Raw genomic sequence first — 26,471 nt, 5'->3', positions numbered from 1 at the left:
CATTGGTTTTATCCCAGTTTAATATATGATTTATCAGATTTGTGCAAGACAGTTACCTCTAACACAAGGGGAAAAAAAATAAAATCACAGCAACATATACACACACACAAGATACACAAAATAGAGCTAAATTTATATACAGGTTATTAGCAGCTAGACACTTAACTTCATTTAGTACATGGCTTTACTTACTACAGTTTTAGGCACAGAGAAGAATTTACCAGTAGGATATCTGCTATAATGAAGGGCCATAATGAATACCTCGTTCCAAGTCCTCACTGGGCAGAAATTGGTTTATCTAATGAAGATCTAACTCTTATTTCCCACCAGCTGAGGACACAGCCCTGCACAAAGGATGAAAGAATATGATCCAGCTAATTCAGCATACTGCAACTTTAGATATTAAGCATCTAATTTCTGTCTTTTTTTTAAATAGGGTTACGTTACAGAGTTATTGAATAGGCCTGAATTTCCATGAAACCATTAGTGTCGGGTGGTTTCCCCCTGCTCCCCCCCATTTGCTTAGCATGGACTCCCAGCTGTAAACAACTCAAAGAAGAGCTGGCAAGAAATGATTAGCTGTGAAGATTGCTTTGTATGCACTTCACATTTATAGTGAAGAATTTGCTTTAACAGGATTTAAAAGCACAAAGGTCATGAAACATTTAAATTTACTTAGCAGGTTATGTTAATAAATTATGATGCATCATCCACACGTAGGACTATTCCAGGCTGCACTGAAGCAGGTGCTTGGATGCATTTTATGTGCTTCCTTGTCTCTCTGATTTAGGACTGTAGACTTGGAGCCCAGCAAAGTAAGTATGTGCTTTACTTGCAGCATACAAGCAGCCTTTTTTGTTTCAGTGGCACTTCTCACATTTGATTATGCATGCATAAGTGCTTTGCCAGACTGAGGAATGGCCACATATTTTAATTACTGATTGCTTATGTATAATATGCCTGTGACAGTGAGGAACACTATCGCTTACCCAGTGAAAAGGCTGAAAAGAATATCTACATAACAGAACCAGCCAGATACCATAACAACACAATTAAAAATTTAAGCAGCAAGCAGATAATTAAAAAAAAACCAAACCAACAAAACCGAAACAACCCAAAAAACCCCAACAACAACAAAAAAAATTAACTTATGAGGCAGGTTGAGAATGATGCAAAGATTTTTCCTTCACAACAGCTTCATTTACAAGTACAGCTCAGCAAGTTTTAAGTACTTTATCATAAGAACTGCAAACTTGTTTATCACAGTTATGTCAGAGCTCCTCACTGAAGGGTGTGTCAGTTTCTATTATAGCCGCTCCCCTCCTCTTCTCCAAGGTTTATTACTTAGCTTCTTGGGAAAAAGAGGGGGTTACTTCAGGCTTTAGAAAGTGCAGAGAATAAGTGAGTTTTTCCTTTTAGAAAAGAAACAAAACCACAGAGAACTCTACCATGCAGGAATAACAATGAGAAATTTAGAGGGTCTGGAGTTTGGCGTTTGATTTGAAAATGGCTATTCTTGATGTTTTCAGGTGTACAAAAAGGGAAGGGAGTTTTAATGTGGAAGAGCAGCTTTGCCTTATTAAAAAAAATCATACCAACACACAAACATATTTTGGGACCATCTTTAAAAGCATGTCTGTTGAAGAAAGGCAAAAAAGCACCAACTTGGATCATTCAGGAGAGACATGCTCTTACATACAGCTCTCTTGTAACTCCACTTAGCTTGCAAGAATTTTGGCTGTAACTTCTGTTATGTATTGGCAGGGCAGAATCAAGTAAGGCTGTGAACAAAGGATTATCAGGGCTTTCAAACTACAGGAAGAGCAAATGACAGTTTTTAGAATTCACAGAACTTAACAGCTACTCAGTGTCCTACAGCTATTGTTCAAAAAGTAACAGTTTCTTCACGGGAACCCTAATGTAAGAAATAAGACTTCTGACATGAGGTTCTCACATTTGGTACAAAGTTAACTTGTTCCTATGGCTTCTCTGCTATAAGATCGTCACTGGTACAGAACAGTTGGGGTCACAGATTGTCAGGAGACTCTTTGGCTGTCAGTGAGAAAACTGGTGCATGGTGCATATCCTTGAGGCTTATCTGGTGCCGTTCACTGGACATGTAGGTTGCTAGAGCATGACCAAGAAGCAGGTGGCTGGGAAGAAAGGCAAGACTTCAAGTGAAGCAGAGTGATGCAGTAACCCACTCAAAGTTTCAGCCGCTCTATCGAGGAGAAGGTCAAACCAGAAACTACCCTCTATGCAGTCTTGAGTCAAGCGGGGACAGAACAAGGAAGGAGAAGACTCCACCACTCGTAGGGAGAGAAGCCAAGCGAGATAATACAGACAATAAAAAAGTCGCAGAAGTGTGTCATGCTGGTCAGAAACTTCAGTTTTGACATTATCTCGAGCTCACACGAACAGACATACACATGTGGGCAAGACAGAGCTCTCTGTTTTGGCTTCAGAAAGAACAAAAGGAGGTTCACCATTCAGTTTGCTCCGTACAACAGCACTGCACTGTACACTTCAGTAACAAGATGCTATCCGCTATAGTCCAGCATTACTTAAATAAAATTCCTCCCAGAGAGCAACAGATGAGTATCTCTGTAGGAAGGAGAGCTGAAACCCACTGCTGTACATGACCCTACACGGTCCCAGTCCTTCTGGGATAAACACGAGTGGTCATTCCACAGTATCTAGTACCTCCTTAGCTTGCTTGAAGCAGAGAACTCCCCCTTTCTTCTTCCAATCTGTTTGATCCCAATCCCGTTGGGACTATTCTAGCACAACGCCATGCTATGACTTCCTCCCATTGCCAAAGCATTCCTTCCAAATTACACAGTCTCTTTCAGTAGTCCCAGTTTCCGAAGTGCCTCTCTCCTAGCTTCTTCTGTTGAGCCGCGGCCGGAGAACTTTACCGTTATCCCTTGGGATCGAAATCCTGAAGGTCTAGGCAGCGAACCTGACCTCCTCCTCATATCCAGGTTTAGACTAGGTTGTTTATAATCATTAAAACTTTTTGCTGTGTTCTGCTGTGTGCTGCTGACCTTGTTAGCAGCAAGAGCCACCTCTGGTTTGATTGTTACAGTTTTGCCCATAGGAAGGAAAGGGCTGGGCTCGCTTTTTAAAATCTCATGGATGTTTTGATACCCATTGGGAACAGCATCTGCCTGTTTAGGCTGCACATCAAGCTGCCGAGTGCTTGGTGCATGATCCACTTGGTCCTGAGTTGGCTTTCCCTTAACTAGGCCAAGTTTTGTCAGGGCCTCGTATCGTGTTTGCTCAGAGGAGAGATCCCTTAAGGAAGAACTTCTGTTACGTGATAAGAAATCATTTTTCTGCAGCTTCTCCTCCAGTTCAGCTGCCAGGAGAGCTCCTCCATTGATGTTGGCCAACACCTGAGCTCTCCGCTCCTGGACATTAACCGCTGCTTTTGAAATAGTCTCATTGAATTCTTTGCCACTGACATTTGTTATGTTGATGTTGCTCGGGAACCGGTGCAGTTTGGGTGCAGGTGCGGGAGGGTGCTTTGGAGCTGCAAAATAATCACCATTGGCTACTGGTGTTTTCTTCCTATCTGAATTGCCTTCCTTGAGGGCACTGGGGAAATGCACCTTGCTCTCCATCTGCTGCTCAGAAATCTTCTGGGCCATGATGAGTGGAGTGGGGATAGAGCGAAACAATTTTGGATGCTGCACTGGAGGAGGGGGTGGAGAAGGAAGAGGAAGAGTCTCAGACATTGATGGTGGTGGTACAGGGGGATGTGGAGGAAGGTCAGCAGATACAGCTGGTTTAGGGCTCTCGGTTCTCTGGGTAGCATCCAACACTTAAAAGACAAAGCAGCAATAATGTCATTAAGTCTTCACACAGAGCAGAATACAAGACTTTCTTTTGCCTAGGATTAGCAAGTATCAGTACTCCCCTCACCCATACTTTCTAAGTGAAACTCAGCCCACATTGTCAGAAAAAACTATAACTGAACTCCTAGCAACTGCATCTTGTAGGTGACGCTATAGTTCAAATCACCATATTTACAATACATTCACTAGAAGCCCTCTTTCTGCCATTCATCCACAATCTGCATGTTAGCTTTACTGTGTTTCAATGGCTGCTTTTTCTATAAGACTTTTGTAATTCTTATTTCTTATTATAACAGCCAGGAGAGGACACATCACATCCCACCATATGTACTAGCTGATAAATCCATTCTCCAAAAACAAAGAGCGCAAACTCTACAGGGTGAAGAAAACAACATGCCATACACTATCTTGTCACAAGCTTACCAATAGGAGCATGTGCCTTTCAGTCCCACACAAAGTAACACTACAAACAATCTGGTATCTTAACACTCTCACAGAAGGTCTGAAGAGGTCTTAGAGAAGCAGAGCATGAACACATTGACGAACACTAGACTGCACTGCTGCCATGACTCTGCATAATATTCAGCTCTGTTACAACTCAGTCCCCAGGTAGGGGACTGAGACAGCAGTCTGACAACTTAGTCATATGCATGATCTCCATGAGAAAAAAAAAACCCCAAAGAATTTCAGAAATCGCAAGTCAAATAAAAATCATGGTCCTTAGAGCTCCTGATGTGTAACAGACTCATCTTGAGGTAGTAAGGAAGGTACAGAATTTCTTTAGCTGTTTCTAATGAAAATTGGAGTATGTCAGGGCTAGGTCAAAGGGAAAAAAAACACACTTTGAAGAAATACTACCTGGTTCTGCATCTCTGCTAGGAGGGCCTTCATGGTCACTACTCTCAGGTGTTGACTGTACTAAGTCGATGATATCTTCAGTCTCTGAATGACTGGACACATTTTCTTCTGTTGACCTGGGAGACTGACAGTGGATGCCACTGTCACGTAGGACCTGCTCCTCCAAGTCATCTTCTAAGGCATCTATGGTTTCCTCGAAGAACATAAGAACATCCTGCTCTTCATGAGTTAAGTATTTCAGACTCTCATCATCCTATGGGGAAAAAAAGAAAAAAAACCAGAAAGATTAATGCACTACAGGTAAGTACACTGATCACAAACACACCACCTCTTTGAGAAAAAAAAAAAAAGAAAAAAGAGGGAGGATGAAACAGGCAGTGGTCATATCAGAAGCACCTCCTGTTTGCCATTTCATCCCTTCCCAAAGAGGCCTTCAGCCCCTACAATGCAAGGGGAAAATAAAATTTAAAAAAAACAACCCAGGAATTTACAGTGCATTAGTTTTGACTGAAGAACAGCAACTGGTATTTCATCCTTTAAAGTACCTAGAGTTCAGCAGACAAATGTCCATTTGAGTTGGACAGAAGAGACTGCTAAAAGATCATAAGAACAGACCAAAAAAAACCCCACTACAACAAAAAAAATCCCCACATATCCATGCCTTTACAAGGGTTAATATAACTTCTTCAGACTCTAAACTAGAGTAAGCTGTTTCAGTTGCTGTGTCAGGTTCAGAGACAAGGCTTGGGGAACAGTATGGGAGGGAAAGGACAGTCCAACAAATGGGTTGACTCCCTTTTTGCTCTAGACCAAAGTAGGACTTGGCTTCTAAAGGCAGAGCTGGACCTGAAATCTGGCTCTACCACTGCACTCTGAGTTATGCAGAGTTACGTGGTAGATTACAAAGAAATAATAATAATGAGGGAGAGGGTTTCTGAAGATTTTTACCTTTGAGTTACAGAAAGGAAAAATTTAGAATAAATATGAAGATGTGTTCCCTAGCAGTAAAGTGCCTTGGGCTATTTTCTCCCAGCAGGAAACAATCCTGTAGACCACAGAAGCGATAAATAATTACTTGGGTTATCCAGTCTTCATTTTCTATGAGTCACTGCTCTTGATTAACATGATTAATACACTATTGCTATAAGAAGCTAGGCAGCAATGCGCAAACTCTTTTCCCTCCACCTACACTCTCGGAAACACTCACTTTTCCAGAAGCTTGGAGATGACAAAGAATGATTAGGAAAGGCACTACATTAAGACAATGGATACAGGAAAGACATTTCCCAAGAGAGCTGTGTAAGTTCTGGAATGTAACTAAGTATTGTTGAAAAATAAGTGAGGTTTTCCCTTTTCTGGACTGAATTTGTCACCCACCATGTATATACTGGAAATTTTGCCATCAGTAACTTAACAAGAAGGCACCAGCAAAGCAATTCAAGACAGCTTCCTTTCTCATCTTTACTTTTTGCTTTTCCAAGGACATCTGATTGTGCAGACAGGTAACAAGGGTACTTCTCAATGGAGGACTGGGGGAATTTAGGTAAATACATAAAAAGGTATGCAGTGCAAATATCCAAGAGGTAGACATGTTCTTGCTAAGGCAGCACAACTTGCTTCAAACTCATCGTGCCTGTTCAGATCATCTTACATTAGATTAGAATAGGAAAAACTGCGTGCAGCTCTACCTGTTAACTCCTTGTGCAAACAAAGCTTTTATCCCCATCCCTGGCATTAAAAATAAGAACAATGTACCTCTGTAGAAGAGTAAGGCCTATAGATTAAGAACTATTAAGTGCTGCATTGTACCAAGTGGAGTTAGTCTCCAAGCACTCAAAATTCTACAGATGAGAAAATAAATGTTTTAGAGCTCTTAGCTGCCTTCTCCTGTGTGGCCAGTAGAACATTTACTCTGTAGATAAATGAATGAAATACAGAAGATGAACACACAGCCTTTCAGCCATTCTTAGTTCAGACACTCCAGGACAGGTTTGCTTATCTGTGGCTGCAATCATGTGATCACAGGAATCTTCAGTCACAGCTGGTGCAGTTTTCTGTTAAAACAGAAGACTGAAGTCTTGCAGGGAAATACAAAGTTGGTTTCAACAAGAGGTTCATCCTACAACTACATTTCTGGAGATTCAGATTTATTGTCATCAGGGTGACCATAGTTGGATGGCTGGGAGACACATGCAGAGGTGTGGGCATCTCTAACTTAGCCTTAGCATCCACAGTGCACTGTCAGAATAAGTAACTTACTGCAGCTTGCAGCAAAACTGCTACAAAAGCTTAAATTTGGATGCCATTTGCAATTGCCTATTTAAAGCACTAACTTCAAAGGCTGACGTATTCCACAGCTTGCACCCACCACATGGCAGAGCTCAGTTTTCAAAGGCCAAGGAAAGTTTTACAGCTGCACTTGAGAAGTGAGACATAGACAAACCTTCTTTTTTTTTTGTTAATGGATGTTGAAATCTCCTTCCTTCCCCACCCAAATACTCATACAGCCACTGTCTAGTAGGCGAGAGAATGACAGGAAGGGAGCCGTTGCTAGGTAGGTCCTAGCTGGAGCTGAACAGGACTCCAAGAAGCTTTTGTTGTGTGTGAGCTCATTGCAAGAGCCAGACTTCCGCAGTCAAAGGAAAAAGGGGGTTGTGTTTCAGAGGTTCATAGTGGCAGCAGATCCAGAGTGCGGTACAGTACAGAAATGACTGCGCCACACTTAGTTCATTTAAAAGAACAACTGCTCCCACATAAGCTTAATGCATTTTGATCAAGAGCTGAGCAAAACAGCATGTGAATTGAAGTTGAAGGCTTTCAGAAGCCCTTCCTTCCATCCATTTTTGTGCTGCAAGACTGAGTGCTTTTCCATGCCAGGTAAGATTTGCAGGAAGACTGGTCAGCAGAGCTCTGTCTGACTTACCATCCCTCATGGATCTTGCCGGAAACCAGCAGCTTCCCTTTAGGTGAAGGATCTGAAATGACTAACCATCCCTTTGCAAATACATCTGTAGCAAATGGCATACCTAGATTTGAAAGGCCAATCTCATCTCAGTTAGCACTTTGATCTCTTTCCTCACACAGTTTTCCTTCAAGACGACAAATGTCACATTTCCTCAGGAAAAAAAGAAAAAAAAGAGAAGAAAAAAAGAAAAAAAAGAGAAGAAAAAAAGAAAAAGAGGACAGAGAAAAGGCAGCATTATGGCAGGTCACCATACTGAGACACAAGGCATCCAGCCTGCCTAGAAACTCCCTCAGGCAAGGCATGTTTCACTGAGAGACAAAGAAATAATTCCATATCAGACACACAAGCATGGTGAAAATAAACGTACTCAAGTTGGTTAAACCAAAGGAGCTCAGAGATGTAAAGCAAGCAGTGACTGACTTTACCACTGGTCTGAGAACAGTGGTATAAAATTTATTATAAAACGCCCACTTGTATTACTTATAGTAAAGCTTTCAGAAAGATGGGAGGAATTTCGTTGTAGTTAACTGGTGTTAGTTTTAACTAATGTTACCAAGTCTATTTGTAATTATTTCATTTTCAACATATTCCAAGTACTGCAACAGTTCATATTCTTTCTTGTCTGGTTTTCCAGGCCTCCTTTCTAGTTGAAGAATCTAGGTTTTTAACAGTTGAAGCAGAGTTTCTTCAGCTGCTTGAGTTATTTCCCTCAACTCCCTACTCTCAATACACAAACACACCTCCCAAAACTAAATCTCACGTACACCTAACGTTACCAACTTTAAAGCTACTGTCAAAAGACAACCTAAATTTGAAATTTTAAAATTGTGCCTTAGCTGAGGATTAAAAACATTGCTTGGACAGAAAAAAATTGGGATGCAAACAGCTGAAATAGCTGAGTATGCTCAGCTGGCATTAATATTTTAGATCCTTGTGCAGCTAAACATTTCCTGCTTACACCAAACAGGAAAGAGTCTGTTATGACAGTCTTTAGTGTAAAAGAGGAAAAAAGAAACAAGAAAAAAAGAGAGAAGAATAGAATCTGTTTCATAGAAAAGATCCCTTTCCTATCCTGTCCAAAACAGTGACTTAGTATCAGAGGCCCACAATTTTTCACACACATCTGAAGAAATTCTTAACATCACATCCAGAATCCAAAGACAGCACAGCTTTGACAGAAACAGAACATGGGGGTAAATCCCAAGGAATCTGCAGTAATTATTAAAAAAAAAATTATTCTGAAAACTGCTGGAGAACGAAATGGTATTACCTATGTCAAACAGTTAGCGAATTAGCAAAATACCAGTAGAAAAGTAGATTCAACTGATTCATCATCAATCACTTGACAGTGCCAGAGAATTCACAGGCACAGTTCTGTGGGAGAGAAGTGACTGGATGCTTCTCAAAAACACATGAAGGGAGAAAACTACTCTAATACATAGGAGGAAGAGACCAGCGTAGCACCACTTAGGCCTCAGCCTACTAATAACAAGGCCCGCAGTTCTACTTGTAAAAAGAAAGGGGGAGAAGAAAGCCCTGCACGCAGGAACAGTCTCAGAACAGGTACAAAAGCTGCAGCACAGAAGAAAAAAAAGTACGTACCTCTGATTATATTTACAGAAAAGGGAAACAGAATGGTTCATACCCCTGTGTTGCTTAAGTTGGAAGCAAGTGAATGCACAGGGCAGGGAAACGGGGTTGGGGGGAAAGCATTGCTGTAAATTGGATGGATTTGTAGTCTTCTGCTCTACATGCTTCCAGTTTCCAGCAATACATGGCTTAAGGACTTCCCAGTTGCATCCGCATCTGTGTACTTAACAGCCCTTAATGAGCTTTTCTAGCATGAATTCATCTTATTGTTTAAGCCCATTTAAATGGCTGGCATTCACAGCATTCTGTGGCAATGAGTTCCATAGTTTGTGTGCTGTGTCAAAAAGTACTTCCTTTACAACCCACTATCTGATGATTTTGATAATACCATTTCATTTGGTGAAGAAGACTATAATATTGAATGTTGTAGTCTTCAGTTTATTAACATAATTGTACCTGTGTGCTTCATAATAGTTAGCAAAGCATATAATCAATAGGTCATAAGTGAGGAAACAAATCATCTAGAAGTATTTAAAACCCTAAACTAGAAGAACTGAAGTCATAAACTGATTAAATTACTCCTAACCTACTCTTAAAAAAGCAAGCTAAAGCAATGCAAGATCTACTTTAACTCTAAAGACATCTCTTTTGTTATCAAAGTTAGGCTGATCAGCTTATAATTTCTTCTTCCCTTTCATTTCTATTTTAGAACAACATTGACAAAAATTGGGAGATGTTTCAGGCAAAAGCCACTAAACACTGTTTTTACAAAATCAAATTGTTTCACACCAATCTCATTTCTCACGAGAGGGTTACTGATTTGGCCAATAGGCATAAGCATGAGATATGATAAGCCTTGATTACACAGTCCCCAAAAATTACATTCAGAGATGGATAAGGAAAGTATGCCTATATGAAGTTACTGTGGGGGAAGAGATTATTATTTTTGAGAAATAGCATGATGTATCTATCATAGATTGAATAACGAAACAAGACAAGTCCTGAGCAGATTTATCCTTACACCTCTGTTATCTGATCCTTCACTAACAGCAGTAGACAATTAACTTAACATCTTTTGATGCCCTTATGCTGGAAGATGTCACTGCAAGGATTAGGTAGGAGAGAATAAGACCTTCACAAACCATGTAAGTGTGCTTGGTAGTCCACAAGATGAAATTCAGTTGAAGAACACATGAATATAGGGTGATGAATAATGGCTAAGTGGCAATACAAGAAAGAAAGATCTGCAGGTCAGTTTAAGTGCTGTAAAAAGGAAAGAGTGTGCTGTTCAGGTATGTGAATGTCATTCTGGGATATATTAACCTGAGTGATGAAATAACAGCACATCCTCATTCGGAACAGAGAGTTCAGATTCAGTTGCTGAACTTTGGAAAGGATGCAGCCAAGCTGGACAGGGTCCAGAACAAAGCAAGGAGTGCTGAGAGTTTGGCTACACAGGAAGGCTGAAAGAACGGAGCACATAATGTTTTAAAACGGGGAGAATGGGTGGTAGGCAGATGGAGCCCTGTATGTATTTTAATATATATAATGATGACCACTATGTGCACTGAAGGCGAGACAAGTTAAAATTTACTTTCGCATTACAGAAACTCTAATCCAAGTATTCCTTGAAAAAGAAATTAGTGGAATACAGAGAAACTGCTTTGGAAGTTCAGGAATTCCTATCAGTGAGGGTTTAAGAGCAGAGCTACCCACCTGCTGAAATAATCTTTGTCTACCACATCCAACTTTGAAGCAGAATGATGCAGTTTATAGATCCTGAAGACAATTTGCGCTCTATGCACATTCTCACTAGCACATTTTACAGCTAGGTCATTCCTTGCTAAGAGTCAGGCTCTTTGCCTTAGTTCTATACTCATGATCCAAAGCAAGCAGTCCTCAATCCCCTCTTCCTCTTTACTACTTGCCCTCCTGGTAGGAACAATGACTTTTTTTTAAGGCATACTGCTTCCAAGCCATGCTAATATCAATTTAAAGTGGATCAAGTATAGCATAGCTCTCTCCACACCCTGTAAGGAATGGCTTCTACCCACCCAAAGACAGATGTATCCATAGAAAAAATCAGAGAGTCATAAAAATTCTTCTCATTTTTTTTGTGTATTGTTATTTGGCAAAGTACTTGGACATGGTGAAAGACCTTGTAGTACAGTAAAGCCTGCAGAGTATCAGTATCAAGGTGGGGGGAAGACGCATTAATTTTATGGAAAGAGTCTCTCAGGACTTTTCCTCGAATGTACCTGAAGCACAGCACAGCATCACAAGACTGCACACTCAAATTGTGAGGAAAAAAGGTGGCAGTGGGCTAACAGACACACAATCTGTCCTTTTCTAGTAGCTCCTAAAACAACACTAGAATCCCAGGACCTCTTCAGAGAGGCTAGGGCAAAGAGGTAGTAGTACAGTGCACTTAGAAAACCATGTCTGTTGCATTTGAATTATCTGTACTGATCCAAAAAAGGATAAAGGTCATAGCAACTAATTTTTAGGCTCCAAGAGGCATCATAACTACCAAATAACCAGGTCAACCCTGAGTTAAATGTCTGAGTGTGCAAAATAAGATATTGGGCCAGCTCAGACTACTCACAAGATACTTGCTGCTCTTGTCTACGTAACCAATGTACAAAGTGTCACCTGTACTACACATGGTGTCTGGTAGCAACAAACCATCTTCACTGACTGGGTATCAAGTCATGATAGAGCCCTAGAGGAAGCTTGTTAGCAAACAGAGTAAGCAAGACATCTTTTCAGAATCATGGCTATCTGCCAGTTTAAGCCACTTGATTACTTACCAAAAGAAAGAGTGGTGATGAACTGCAGCATTAACTGAGGATCTGTCTGAACCAAAGGCCAAAATAAAATAAAAAAAACCACAGCATCATCTATTGAGAGTAACAATAACTCACTCTCCCTCAAACCTGTAACTCGGTGTGGCACGTTCAGATCCAGAAGGTGTAGTACTGAAGTTGTATCAATAGATCCAAGGCACTGACACAGCTCATTACTAGTGCAGTTCCGAGTAGCACAGCTCACTTTAGGTACAACCAGCACCTTCTGGTATGGTTTTTGTAGGTGATACTATTGTCCTAGCATGTTATTCACACCTAGAAACTAAAGCAGCTACTCATGGCTGAGAATAGATACACAGTGCAATTACCAGAGTGAAGCACTGAAAAAGAAGCATTTGCTTTAAGAAGTTGGTCTGTGCCTATTCGGTCAACAAAACAAGACAAATTGCTTCAAAAAAAGCTAACACCTAGTTTTATCTCCAAATTAAGTGTCCTTAAATTGCTGCAACCGTATTTCACCGCAAGTTAATTCTTATATCACATATCAGAGAGTGTCATTCAAGAATGGCTTTTGGAAGTCAGAATTGCCAAGCAGAACAGAGTGTTTTTGTTTACCCTCCCTCTTGGATAGTGCAATTGATTCCAAGTACCAGGAAGGTACAGTCATCTCATCCTTTTCCCAAGCACATGTATGAATACCACCTCCATTAAAAAGAAACCTCATATTTCATATTTCATCATATTTAAGAACTTTTATAGTTATACAGAGAAAAGTTGGAGGAGGAAACAGCTTTAGGTGACGGTGTGAGATGAAACTGTCAAGGCAAACATTCCTCCCATCTAAACATAGGCTCTTGTACTTGTTTTCAGCTGCTGTGATAAATTTGGCAGCATAAATCCAGACCTGAACATTTACATGGAAAATTCTACAGCAATCAAGACAGGACATCAGCACTTTACTTTCCATTTAAAAAAAATAAATTTGGCTTTAAGGACTGCAAAGATTAACTAAAATGATTAGATAGTCACAGATTAACTAAAAGGACCATTGTGTAGGTAAGAAGTTGAGAAATCTGACAGAATTAAACTGAACTGACAACACTTGACTAGTTAAAAAAAAAATAAATCACACACAAAGAATTTTAAGACCGTTTTGGCACGTGGCAATTCACATCCACCTCCTAGTCATTCCTAAACCAGTTCCACAGCAAGTAATGCCAGCACAGACACACAGTATGCAAGAACAGCCAAACCAGCTCTAAGCAGTCAACGTAGGCTAAAGCCGGTCCAAGTATTTGTCTCTATTATCACATCCCTACATTTGTTTGAATTCCACAGATGCAATACAAAGGTTATATTTAGTGACTAATGTAGTTTGACACCGAGAAGCTTAAGAGCCTCTTTTCTGTAATTGAGTAGAAGAAACCTGCAGCAGTACAGGCCTGTCATAAAAAGCACTGCTACACATCTTTCCTTTGCAAGGCCATTAAAAAAAAATTCAGTCAACCCTGACCTTCCTTCTCGTGTCTCTAAGTGACCAGACAGGCGATAAATGAAAAGGCAGGTTAGTCTGTTGTTGCTTCTGTTTCAGGGCTATGAAGGTCCTGTGTCCCTGAAAATCTTCCCCTTCCCTTCTCAGAATTGGTTAACAAGAAATTGCCTACACCAAGTTATCTATCCTCTCCCTTCTCATTAGGCTATCAAAGCTTCTGCATCTTCTCAATGTTTATAACAAGACTACTGAAGCAAGAAGTTAAGGTCTCTAGGAACATGTTCCAGCAACTAGCTTTTCCTCTTACAAGTCCCCTGATCTGCTTAGTGGACTGTAAAAAATTATGCTTTTAATACACAATTACACAAGGATATAGAAAAAGAAATATTTGAAGAATACTGCTTTTTATCCTGAGGATTTCTAAAGCTTATTTCAGTGCTGAACAGACAAAAGGTATCAGCCAGTGGAACAGTACTGTTTTCTTACATCAGATCACAAAAAGGAAAAATCTGAGCAGCACTAAAGACTTGAGTACTATTTACTCAATTACAATTGGCAGAATTTCCTTCATATTCAGTTCACCACAGACCCCTTCTCAAACTCAGAAACTGAAATTATGCCTTTATTGCACAGAGTTTCCATTCCCCAACCTGTTATTCCACACATGCTATTTGTCAGCCTTATCGGACATGCCACCTACTCTACTGCTGGAAGAACAGTCATGGAAGGGGATCTTTGGCACCAGAATTAAACTTGTCGGTACACGCTTCACTTTCTTCATGTGCAAACCTAAACAAGACAAACTAACAGCTTTGGGAACATCTTTTGCTGATGCACAGATCTGATGGGAATTGCCTAAACTTGCAGCCAGCTTTCACTCCATCTATAAATTGCTGCATTACGGAGTAGAAAAGGATTCCAATTCTAGCTGATGCATCATCATATAGGTTATCACATGGTAAGATCTAGTTAGACTAAGGGAATCTATGTCATTTTCTGACATGGCAGACTCAGGATGAGACTGTACAAACATACTGATTTATACCATTCTATGATTCTATACATAGCCTTGTTATTCAATAGTGATTTTTTCGAATGACCAGTCTCATGCCTGCTACTGCAGCTATTCACGCACCTAAGAATAAAACCCATGGAAACACGACTGGCTACTAGTTTGATAACCTAGAAGACTGGAGTCAGAGTAATGCATAAACTTAACTTGTAATTTTGCATAAAATTAAGTTGTAATTCTTTAACAAAGTGCAACTCCCACTGTAATTCTCTAAGATCCAATCAGTTTTCATATAATAAACAACATACTCTAAATACCTGAGTGCAAATGGTGTACTTGGCTACGCTCTCAATCTCCCCACCCTGATCCTTCATAACTTTGTTCTAGAGCAGATCAGAAACAGTTAAGGGACTAAATTTAGTAATACTTGTTTTGTGTTTTAACTAGCAACACAAGCTGCCTTAAGAATACAGCAGAATATTAACCAAATTGTATTTTCGTTAGGAAAAAACAAGAAGAAACATCTTCAGAATTACCTCAGTTGCCAAAAAGCTCACAAAGTAGCACAAAACACTGAGCATATAGATAAATACAAGTATCAACTGAGGTATATAGATAAATACAGGTATCAACTTGCCAACTTATTTTCACCACTTATTCTTTCACAAAAACAAACCACTTCACTAAAAGGAAGCTAGCAGGGCTGGCAGAGGGAAAGATACGGAAAGCCTAATTCCATGTTCAAGGCAAGACAAAGATTTATATTCCCACTTAGGGAAAGTATGTTTACCAGAATGCTCATTCCTCAAATAAAAATGGATGCTTTTCAAATGGTTGTGATGATAAAAAAAAAAGTGCAGAGAACCATACCTGCTTTCTAGGCTTAGCTTGTCACAGTACAAACAGTACTGTTGAGTTCATTGCCTGAATCATCCTGCTAATTGGAAAAATGCAAAAGTGCATCCTACTCCCTCAATTACTCACATACTACATAAACGGCCACACACTCATATTCGTTAATGTGAAGACAGCTTTGTTTATGGTGATGTATTTGTTACTCACCTAATAATATGAAGGTGGAATAAGCCAAGACCTTCATTCAGTAGTGTCAACAAGGAGCTTAAGCAAGAAACAGCATATAGAACCAATGCTATCCTTAAGTTCCTTTACGAGCTACTTAAGAAAGCCAGGGCAGAGATATGCACTGAACTGTGCACCACATGCAGCTGGCTACACCGAGCTGCCCAGCGTAACGTGTGCTCCTTACTGCTGTTCCCAGTTCTCTGGGACAAATGGCCAGAGAGAAGCACTCTCCAAGCTCACAGAGACAATCAGACCAGAATAACAAGCTCTTGTACCAGATCAGAGTAGTTAATTCTGGCCTTTCAGTTTGTTAACAACCAAGACCACAAGCAACCATTTAGGACTAGAAATGGCAAAAAAAAAAAAAAAAAAAAAATCAATGCTTAATAAAAAAGAATCCTGTGATGTGAACAAAGCTACTAATGTAATTTGTATCACTAAGAGTAAGGCTCATTAAACACTTACCAAGGCAAGAGTTCTGCACCTAGCTTGGCTGCCACGATTCTCCACACTGCCACCCCTCTCCACGCTCCCAAATGCGTGCTTTGGAGAGATGTCAGATGCCATTTCAGGAGAATCTGAGAGGAGATTTCTAGGCATCACACCTTCTTGACTGATCGATCCCGATGCAGCGTAGAATGCCATCAGCTTATTACGTAGGGCTGCTAGCTTTGTTCATTTCTGAAAACAGAGAACAATGTGTTATATTTAAATCTCATTTTTGAAACACTTGAAGAGGAGTGGAAAACAAATAGAAAAAGAGATCCCACACAAGTTAATGAAGAACATATCTTTATGCTCTAGAACATGTCTACCACCTATGCGCACATTTAAAAAAAATGTTGGTCTTATTCTAAAAGGTGACTTTAAAAATCCAACATAGCAAGGTTCTGTACCCCACCTCGTGTGCTTCCAAACCAGATGTCTACATTTACAAGCACAGACCCTGCATACATACCTGTCCCACAGATTCAGTTTGTGTTTTCCATTATGACATATCATTAATGGTAATAAAATCCCATCAGCTAAGATACCAACTGACCCAGTTTAAACATCTTCCTCTTATTAGCTTTTAGACAAGAATTCTATTTATTGGACCACATGAGGGAAACAGAATCCAGTCATTTCCTAACACTGCTGCAGTTAATTCATGTGTTACTGAAGCAGCTCTATGCCAACTACTTCTGGTTAAAGAAGCATGAATAGAACTTAGTGCCATTTTCGCACCATTGCATTACATCATAGAAAAATTGCATTTTAAAGCTTACAGAGGTTTTATTTCACTCAGCCATGAAGCAGCCATGCTTGTACATTTGGAAGATGCTTACTGGAAGAGACATATGCACCAGCACTTGCTGGAGCAAAAGCCCCCAGTTTTTTAAGCCATCCTAGCATGCCATTCTGTAATACCTCTCTGAATTGTTGTCATCTCCCAAAACACTCTGGCAGAATTTCTTCCTTTGTTCTCAAAGTACCACAAAGACAAAAGTCATCCTTTTGCACTAACAGCACAAACGGGGGGAGGGAAAAAAGTAGAACCTAGTTCATCTATCTCTCCAATATGTTAAAACATCCTTCGCAACAAGAAATTGCCTTGTTCTTTAATAGCCCATCTTTTCACTCACCCTGCCTGCAACCAGGAAGCAGCAGTGACATGTTCTTCAAAACAGTTGCTTCTGAGTACCACGTTATATGCAGCCAGCTGGGAACTAGATACCATTACCCTGACACTATACAAATGAAATGAGATGGTCCTGCTTCCCAAGCCCTTCTCCCTTTATTATGGTTCAAGAGGTGACATGAGAAGCAAAGTCAGGTCTACATTTCCAATTCAATTGGACTACTTCTCCTTCCTCCCTACCCCTGTCAGCTGAGGGCTGAGAAACCAGAGCCTCCTGGTAAGCTGATTAGCGTTTCATAGCAGTGAGATAACATCTGCCAATACTGAGCAACAATTCCATCTCGCTGATCATTTCCTCCCAGGAGAGGGCTATGACATTACCAGAGGTATGTACGAACGCTCCCTTGTTTATGCCGTAGCACCAATGTGTGTCCTGTGGGAAGGCTCCCACACAATGTAGCGAGGCTGCAGTCCAGCAAGTCTTGGAAGCACAACCCACATCAGAGCACTGGATTGCCACCATAAAAGCATCTAATAGCCTTTCTTATGAACATTAGGCCTAACAATTAAGATTTAGCTTTGCTTTTACATAAAGAGCACATTCTTCCTTTCTTCTATTAATAACATTAGCTATAAATAGATACAATGCATCCTCAGGATAATGGTCTTTAAGTGATGCCACCGAGGTAGAAATATGGTCTTGGTCCTGGTTTTCAGAATTGCAAGACAGGCAGACGTGAGAGCACTGCAGCAGCTGCTGTACCTCTGGCTGCTACATACCCAGGCTCAAACTAAAAAGCTATGCTGCAGAAAGCTAAACTGAATAAGAGCAACCTGAATTTAGAACACATCCTGCAACAGCAGCTCCATCTACAACAAACCCCATAGCACTGAATGCCACGCACAAACACACACAAGAAAATAGATATCATTTTCAGAAGGCAATGTTATCAGTGAAAATCTTGACTCCTCTGAAATGCTACACACAAAACCCTATATCTCATTTTGAGAAGGCAAGACTACCACAGAAAATCTTAACCCCTCTGAAATTCACAGAAAACTCCCACTGACTTCAGATTTCATCCAATGACTTTCAAGGTGATGCTCAGATGGAAAAGAGCATTTTTCTAAGGAAGGACCAGCAAGAGGCGAGTACTCCTACTAACATCCAACATAAGGTGAGTATTATTTCTCATCAGCACTTTTAAGCTGCAGCATCAATTTTTATCCAGGTGTCCACAGCATAAACTGGACATGTCATGTTTGTTCAGTCCCTCAGTGATATATTATAGACACCTATTAGATTTCTAGAATTATACTCAAAACTGTTTGTGAACATTTTATAGACCACATGAGACATCATAGCTCCAGATTACAATAGATATCATAGAAGAATGAAGATATTAATCCAAGTTACCAAGAAACCAATTAGCAGGCCAAAACTTTGAGGGAGAAGAAAGTATTTAAGGGTACTGTTTTGCTTTCTCCAACAGCAAAACCTTGGCATAACCAGGTCTAAGCTTCATAGTGGGCTATTTGTATCCAGGACAGCAGGAACACCCAGAATCAGTAGCAATAAACATTAAAGCCATTTGCTGTTGTCTAAACAACAACAAATAACTCTGCTTCCAGCAAGCTCTTGTTACTCATTTGGGAGCTCAAGCTCAGATATTTCACAAAGCTCCTGAACAATGAATAAAGGCAGTGACTATGACTGGTTAAGAGAGCCACCCACACAAGATCAAGTAGCAAGCATTACAGCACTGGTTCTGCTTTTGTGTTGTAAGCCATGGCTTCTTTGGAAGTTTTACTCATTTCAGAAAAGCTCAGGCAGCGGTGCGATAGATAGTCTGTGAGCCTGCAGAAGGGGGGTGGGAGGAAGATCTTCCCTTCTATCTTTCACATCATCTTTAATACTTCAAGGGTGCACATCAAGAGGATCATAACCCATTCATATATATTATTTCTTCTCCCCTTTGTTATGTTTGTTATGCTTAAAGGGAGAAACTCCTGCAAATTCGTACAGTGCCTAGTGCAGCTACAGCTGATGTGGGGTTGCCCGGCACTGCTGCAATACATACAGCATGCTTTAGGGACAAATTCCTCTCCAAACCATGGCTAACACAGAAGTCCCCTCACCCTTTTTACGTCCTCTCTATTAAGTAAAAGACTTTGTGGATTTAAGGTAGAAATAGCCAAAAATCTAATAAATTTCAAGAAGACCCCACTGCCTGTGGGGGTAGGGATTCAAAAATAAGGTAACCATCCTCAGAGAGAGCAACAACAGCAGGACAACAGGTGACTGTTCCTCCTGACCTTCAGAGATGCATTAAATACTAAAGTTGCTCGCAACAGGATTTGTTTCTTGGTCTATTCAATGCATTGTAGTGGGGTTTGTTGTTGTTGGGGTTTTTTGGTTTTTTGCTTAGTTTAAGAGATATGTGCCTGTACCAATAGGGATTAATAAAAAAAAATAAAAATCAGACCATGATACAAGAGCACAGAAGTGTGACAAACAGTACTATTTGGAGAAAAGATCCCAAATGTTCAACCAAAAAGGCATCTTAGAGCAGCTGTGATTCTATCAGCTGAAATGATCACTTCTCAGCTACACTAGAGCTAGCCTTCATGAGATATTTAAAACAACACAATTCACATATCATGCATGTCTGTCAGAGGGTTGTAGGACGAAACTGAAATAGTCGATATTTCTAGAACATTCTTGGCATAAAACATTTTTTAAGCTACATTTCTAAGTCTAGAGTGCACTCTGAGCATCACACACACTGTTTATCAGTGATACAACTGAAAAAGAAGAACTGACCAGCAAACTTCAAGGTTTGTTTGATCTGTCAGCTGTATACAGACATACCAATGCACACACTCAGCTCTGCACACACCATCAGTCATCTTGCACTCCATGGTGGTGCTTGAGCTTGGAGAGTTAAGGATCTGCAAAAAAAACATCTGAAAGTACTCTGAGGTCATTCAAAGTGTTACTGTGGGCTAGCTTTTTATAAAAATAATGGTACAGGGCCAGACTACAGACCTGTATCTCTATTAGCTTCTGACAGTTAGCAGCAGATGCTGAAGGAAGAGTATGTAAAACAAGGCTGCAAGCACAACTACAGGCTGGGCGGAGAATGGATCGAGAGCAGCCCTGAGAAGAAGCACTTGGGGGCATTGGTTGATGAAAAGCTCAACATGAGCTGGCAAAGCCCAGAAAGCCGACGATATTCTGGGCTGCATCACAAGAAGCATGACCAGCAGGTCAAAGGAGGGGATTCTGCCCCTCTACTCTGCTCTCATGAGACCCCACCTGTAGTGCTGCATCGAGCTCTGGGGCCCCCAGTACAAGAAAGACATGGAGCTGTTGGAGAGAGTCCAGAGGAGGCCACAAAGATGATCAGAGGGCTGGAGCACCTCTCCTATGCAGACTGGCTGAGAGAGTTGGGGTTGTTCAGCCTGGAGAAGAGAAGGGTCTGGGGAGACCTCATAGCAGCCTGCCAGTACCTAAAAGGGTCTACAGGAAAGCTGGAGAGGGACTGTTTACAAGGGCAGGGAGTGCATGGAGGACAAGGGGTAATGGGTTTAAACTAAAAGAGGGGAGATCTAGATTAGATGTTAGGAAGAAATTCTTCCCTGTGAGGGTGGTGAGGCACTGGCACAGGTTGCCCAGAGAAGCTGTGGATGCCCCCTCCCTGGAAGTGTTCAAGGCCAGGTTGGATGGGGCTTTGGGCAACCTGGTCTAGTGGAGGGTGTCCCTGCCCATGGCAGAGGGTTGGAACTAGATGATCTTGAAGGTGCCTTTCCAAACCAGTCTGTGATTCTATGATTCTAAGGCAACCAGAGAATAGGAGTTCATTCAGGTTCCTGCACGTTGTGGTTAGGAGACCACAGGGCTTCCCAAAACAGGCCAGGTAGTTGTGTCTAATAACCTGATGAGTTTTTCCTTGTATTAAGTGCTCCTGCAACATACCTTTGAACCTGCTGTACAAGATCACAGCTAAACAAAACCAACTGGCCCATGACACCTTCACTGAGCCACTGCTGTTAGAAACTCCTCAAAACTAACTGATCCAGTACGGTGGACATATTTCCTCCTTATGAACAGAACTATCAACAACCGATTTCTTCTTACCTCCTTCAGGATATGAAATACAGAGTAGATCTCTGAGCTTTAGAGGTAAACCATATGTCCTAACTCGTCATACACGAGTAAGATTTAGTCTTTTCTTCTACCAGAAAGCTTAAGTGACAGTACTGGCTACAAAGGACAAACCTGACAGGCAAGTTGACTAACTCTAGGAGCACACAGGATGGCTGAAGAGGTATTGCTTTGAGCACACAAAACCCCCAAAATCAGACAGTAAATTTGAAAGCTGTCCTTATAGAAAGAGTCAAACCAAAACTGAAGTAACAATCCACAATACTTTATGTTTAGGAACCAAGGTAAACCAAAACTGGCCAACATAGTTAAATTCTGACTTTCCTTCTCCATATCATAAGTGTAGATGCTTACGATAATGTACTAAATCATTTTACTATGATGCACATTCCTTATCTGCTCATGAAAAACCCTGTCTGTCCAAAACAGTCACGGCTATTTGACGTCCAGTAACCAGGAAATGTTCCTGCCCTTGTTTAGAGAGGGACTGTCACCATAGTACAGCCAGCCAAATAGAAATGCTGGCCATTAAAAAACTCCAACATCCCCCCCCCACCATCGACGACAATATGGTCCTCTAAACATGAACCATGCCAACAGCATTTTTAAAGACATTTCCTTGGATATCAATTATGATTGAGATTTTTCAGAATGGGCATCAAATAAGTTTGAACAATGTTTAGCCAGGTGGGAACGTGGGGTACTCTCATGGTAGCATGGCAGCCCATGACAGACACGCAATACAGCCAAAGTAATTAGAGTGCTAACAACCATGTGAGACTCCCAGAATTCAAGGGAATTTAAGGCAAGTAACCCCAGTATTTTGTTTTAAACTTTCTGTTTTCTGTGATGCATTTGTGACAATTCAAACTTTCCTCTACAGGCTGGAGAGCTACAAAATCCGTTACTTTTAAAACTAAAAACAAAGATTCTCTCAGTCCTCTAAATCTGGAAGCTGGAGCCTCAAGAAACACACTGAATGTCATTCATACAACTCACGCTAGAATTTACGAGAGCTGCCAACAGTGAAATAATTAATCCTGTGTACCTAAGTTTTTAAAAGAACAAGATGGGCAAGGCACCAACTCAGTAAAACTTAAATCCAGCTGACTTCACTAGGATATTTCATCACACGCTTAAATGGTTTGGTGAATTAGATCTCAAATTAAATGTAGCAACCACTTAAAAAGAAAGGAAACCATCACAAACCAACATTTTCATCACCTAAGTAATAATTCAGTTACTACATTGAATTCTCCAAATCATGCTTTGCTCAGAAACAATGCTTAAGGTCACACCTTTGACCACATTAATCCAAGCCTCAAGATACCAGAATAAAAGGGTTCAATATTGTGCTTCATTCTTAACTAGTCTTTGTGGATTTTCAAGAACAGCGTTTTTAGGTTTTTGAGACCCTATACTTTAGAAACTTCGTTACCTACTGAAGACAACCAAGCCAACACAAGGCAAGGAACCTTTTGCAAAAGTCTAGATCATAATGACCTCATCCTCTCTGCGGTGTTTCAAAAATGCTGCTGCTTTTAAAACAGACAGTGGAATACCAAAGCAGGATTTGATGATGCTAAGCACATTGGTCCACCCTCAAGACAGAATTATCTGGGAAAAAAACCACCCAAAACTGTGAAGCATGTTCTCACACGTCTTTGCCTTATCCCTTGCAAGTGAACTGGGAACAGAATTTACTGCATCAAAAACAGCTTCAGCTGAATCCTGTTGCCTAAAGCAAAGTCCAGTGGCAAAGGTTCACATACAACACTGCAGATTAAACCACCAAAGATCCCCAGAGTGCTCACATCTCCCACACATTTACAGCAACAGAATCCCTCCCTGCCCCAACTAAAAATAAAACTACAGCCAGTGACAAGTAGTTACTTTTCTTTAGATTAACATCTTACTCAAGGATAATAAGGCTGTCACTGGTAGTCTCCAGTTGAGATTTGATGACCAGTATCTGCTCAGTGGGAAAACTGCATGATACCCAGAGCTGTCTACTCCAGTGTTATACGGGTTTAAACACAACCAGGTGATGGCTGAGGTCTCCTCAGACTTCAGGTGTCCTTAGGCAAATTTCAACAAGGAAAGTGTCCAATTCCTTTAAAGTTACTCTTTTTAAACCTCCCCTGTTAACATCAGGGTGGTGCTATCTATGACAGCCAACACTTTAAAAACATGAAGTGTACATAAACAATTTCAGGCAGAGACTCCTCTGTAATTAGCCACTTCTGTCTTGTTACAGCTGTAGCATCACTGGGGTTTAGGGTTTCATTATGTAACTACTGCTACAGTCATAGCAAAGGTGAACCAAATCCTGTTTTACAAAGTATTTAAGACAGCAAGATAATTTTCAGCCCCAGTAGGGCTGTGTCACAGTCTCACAGCTGTACCTTGGGTTGCTTTCCTATGTTTCTTTTTGTGACTGCTGTGCTGGTATAGGGAGGAGGGCAGAAGACAGCTGAAGCACAAAGCAGAGGTGTTTACTTTAAAAAGCAGCTAATTTAATATACATTTCATTCCTATGTAAGTACATAAAGGTCTGCCTGCCAAAGGCAAACAGAGTTGAAAACAACACTGGCAAAACAGAGCAGTAAAGTCTTGCCCTGGACCTTCCTTGGTACAGGGATAATCAATACACACCCAATTGAAGAGGATACCTTTGAGAAGTTAGTTACATTGGAAATTAAAATTCCTTGCTTTTATTTTTTAATTAAAATAATAAAAAGGAGGAGGGAGGACTTTGTAACTGTATTTGACACAGCCTGTCTGGCTCGCTTTGAAAGCCACATTCATATGCTCATTAATTTTCATGCTCCAGTATTTTAGAAGGTCAGTCAGCCTGAGACTTGTCAACTGCTCAGGAGTGAAGTTGTTCCAGTTACTATATCCAACCAGCAGGCCCCTCTGCCAACATTCTTGGTTAATATTTCTCTTGGAGGCATGCAGAGAAAAAGGAGCTATGACTAACAGGAGGAGAAGAGTTTTACTACTGACAAGATAGAGAGATGTAATATAGAATCTCCCTGTTCCTTTCCAGTGTCAGGCATTACTTGTACTTCTAGTCCTAAAATTTCATTTTACTCACTCTCTGTTGTAAAAACCCCAGACAAATCCTTGATAAGACACACCTGGAAAACTCTATTCCATTTCTGAGAAATAATTAGTAAGAAATAGAGACCCGAGTGAACAACTTCTTCCCCCTCCCCTTTTCATTTTTAAACACCAACTCCCCCCTTACAGCAGTAATTACTGCAAAGAAAGGAGAAAAGCCACAATCATTGCTCTTTATAGTAGTACCTGTGCAAGAAGTCCATATGCAATGCTGCATTAGTCAAGGATCTGTAGAAGAGTCTTAAAATAATACCTTTTTATTAGCCTAAGCCAGAAATTGCAAAAGCTTTTAAAACTAAGACTTACGCTTTAGGGTTTGGAAAGAAGTCTTTCCTTCTGTATCCTTCATAAAAGGAAGGGGAAAGGAAGTAATTGTTACTTACATTTCTGATACTTGTTACAATTTAAAATCCTTGCAAAAGTTTTAGAAAGACAGACAACCTCTTCCAAATTTCTTTCCTATTTCATCAGCATGCTTGTTACCGCAGGAATCATCTCTTGCTACACCCATGCACAGGACCAAGCCCAACAGAGCTCCGCTTTCAGCTGCCTCCTCTCGGTGCCATACTAAAACAAAAACTGTTCAGGAAACATGCCCTTGAGATCCTGGATTACTGAAAATCCCGAGAGTGTTTTTAAGGCTGTGGTTTCTCTTACACATACTAAACCTCGCCTGAACTACCCAAGATTACGATCTTAAGAAGCACCAGCCATCTCACACTTACCATCTCCAGATGGAAAAAGGCACCTGACAGGGGGTAAGGAGGAAAGAAAAAAAAAATATTTTGAACTAGAATCTGCTACTGTTTAAGCCAACAGTTTTTCCAATGGTAACATTAAATTGCAGAAAACAATGAGAAGTAACAAGGCAGCTTTTCCCCATCACCCCAAGTCAGTCAGCAACACCATATATCCAAAGTGTAACAATGCACAGGTACAAAACTTTTCCTTAACTATCTTTTAAGTTGCCACTTAGTACACCCAAACTGGTTTTAGACAGGATACGATGGGGAAAAACAAGAAATCCGGGGGGGCGGGGGGGGAAGAGAATCTTTAACACAGCTGAATACTGGGAAACGAAGCCTCACATACAGCAGGGAAGCTGTTAACTAACAGTTTTCTCCTCCCCTCCTCTATACACAAAACTAAACGGAGTCCAAAGCACCTCTCCGGGGCCGTACTAGCCTCCCTCTCCTCGCCGAGAGGGCTGCGGGCAGGCCCGGCGCTGGAAGCGGGCAGCAGCCCGGCAGCGGGCAGGTCCCAGCCCGCCGCCCCAGCCTGCCAGCGGGGAGAACAGTGAGGCGAGAACCCGTGCAACTACACGGAGCAGCCACCGTCCGGGCTCTTGGAACCGCAGCAACGGGCAGGGGAATAATTAAAAATCCATTAGTGAGTAATAAGACCAATATTGAACCATTCCTATCAAGGGCTGACAAACGCGCGGAGAGCTCCGCGGCCGCTCCCTGAAGGGGCCGCTGAGGAAGACCGAGCCAGGGACAGGCGGGGCGGCGGGAGCTCATCGCCTCACGCCAGCGGCTCCCCTCACCGCCAGTCCCCACTCCCCAGAGACAAGCACCGGAGCCGGCAGAGGGAAGCGAAGATCCCCTCAGCTAGAGCGCGGCGCAGGGAAGCTTCACTCACCGGCTGCGGGGCGCAGTCCGCACCTCTCCCAGGTGCTGAGGGCAGAACGAGGAGCGAGAACGAGCCTGGACGGAGGACAGCAGCAGACAGGTGACTACAGCAGCTCCGCCGAGCTCCGAGACGCGGGCTCCGCCGAGCGACCAACCCCGAACTCATGCGCACTGCGCCCAGCCACCACCCACGGCAGGCGGTTAAAGCGACAGGCGCTGACCCGAGCCGGGTGGTTTGGTTTGTCCTGCCCTGTGTGG

The 26,471-nt window shown here is 41.4% G+C and overlaps 1 protein-coding gene across 1 annotated transcript; it reads right to left on the bottom strand.

Annotated features, from left to right (window-relative positions):
- Positions 1-26,471, bottom strand: PROSER2 (proline and serine rich 2). Its single transcript, XM_075764230.1, has 4 exons — positions 26,224-26,471; positions 16,133-16,348; positions 4,719-4,971; positions 1-3,826 (listed from the first exon to the last, which is right to left on the bottom strand). The coding sequence occupies exons 2-4, from the start codon at positions 16,310-16,312 to the stop codon at positions 2,835-2,837; spliced, it is 1,425 nt and encodes a 474-aa protein (XP_075620345.1). The 5' UTR covers positions 16,313-16,348; positions 26,224-26,471; the 3' UTR covers positions 1-2,834.

This window comes from Balearica regulorum, chromosome 1 (genome assembly GCF_011004875.1).
Source record: "Balearica regulorum gibbericeps isolate bBalReg1 chromosome 1, bBalReg1.pri, whole genome shotgun sequence".
Taxonomy (NCBI): Eukaryota; Metazoa; Chordata; class Aves; order Gruiformes; family Gruidae; genus Balearica; species Balearica regulorum.
The sequence above is the reverse complement of the archived record's forward strand: the minus strand, read 5'-3'. Positions and strand labels throughout refer to the sequence as shown.

Bases quoted from the DNA above. Each gene is read 5' to 3' on its own strand.
- PROSER2 (XM_075764230.1), bottom strand. From the start codon at position 16,312: ATGGCATTCTACGCTGCATCGGGATCGATCAGTCAAGAAGGTGTGATG. The intron at 4,972-16,132 runs GTAAGTGTTTAA...TTTTCCCCATAG, and splicing joins GGTGCAGAACTCTTGCCTTG to GATGATGAGAGTCTGAAATA. The intron at 3,827-4,718 runs GTAGTATTTCTT...TTGTCTTTTAAG, and splicing joins TAGCAGAGATGCAGAACCAG to TGTTGGATGCTACCCAGAGA.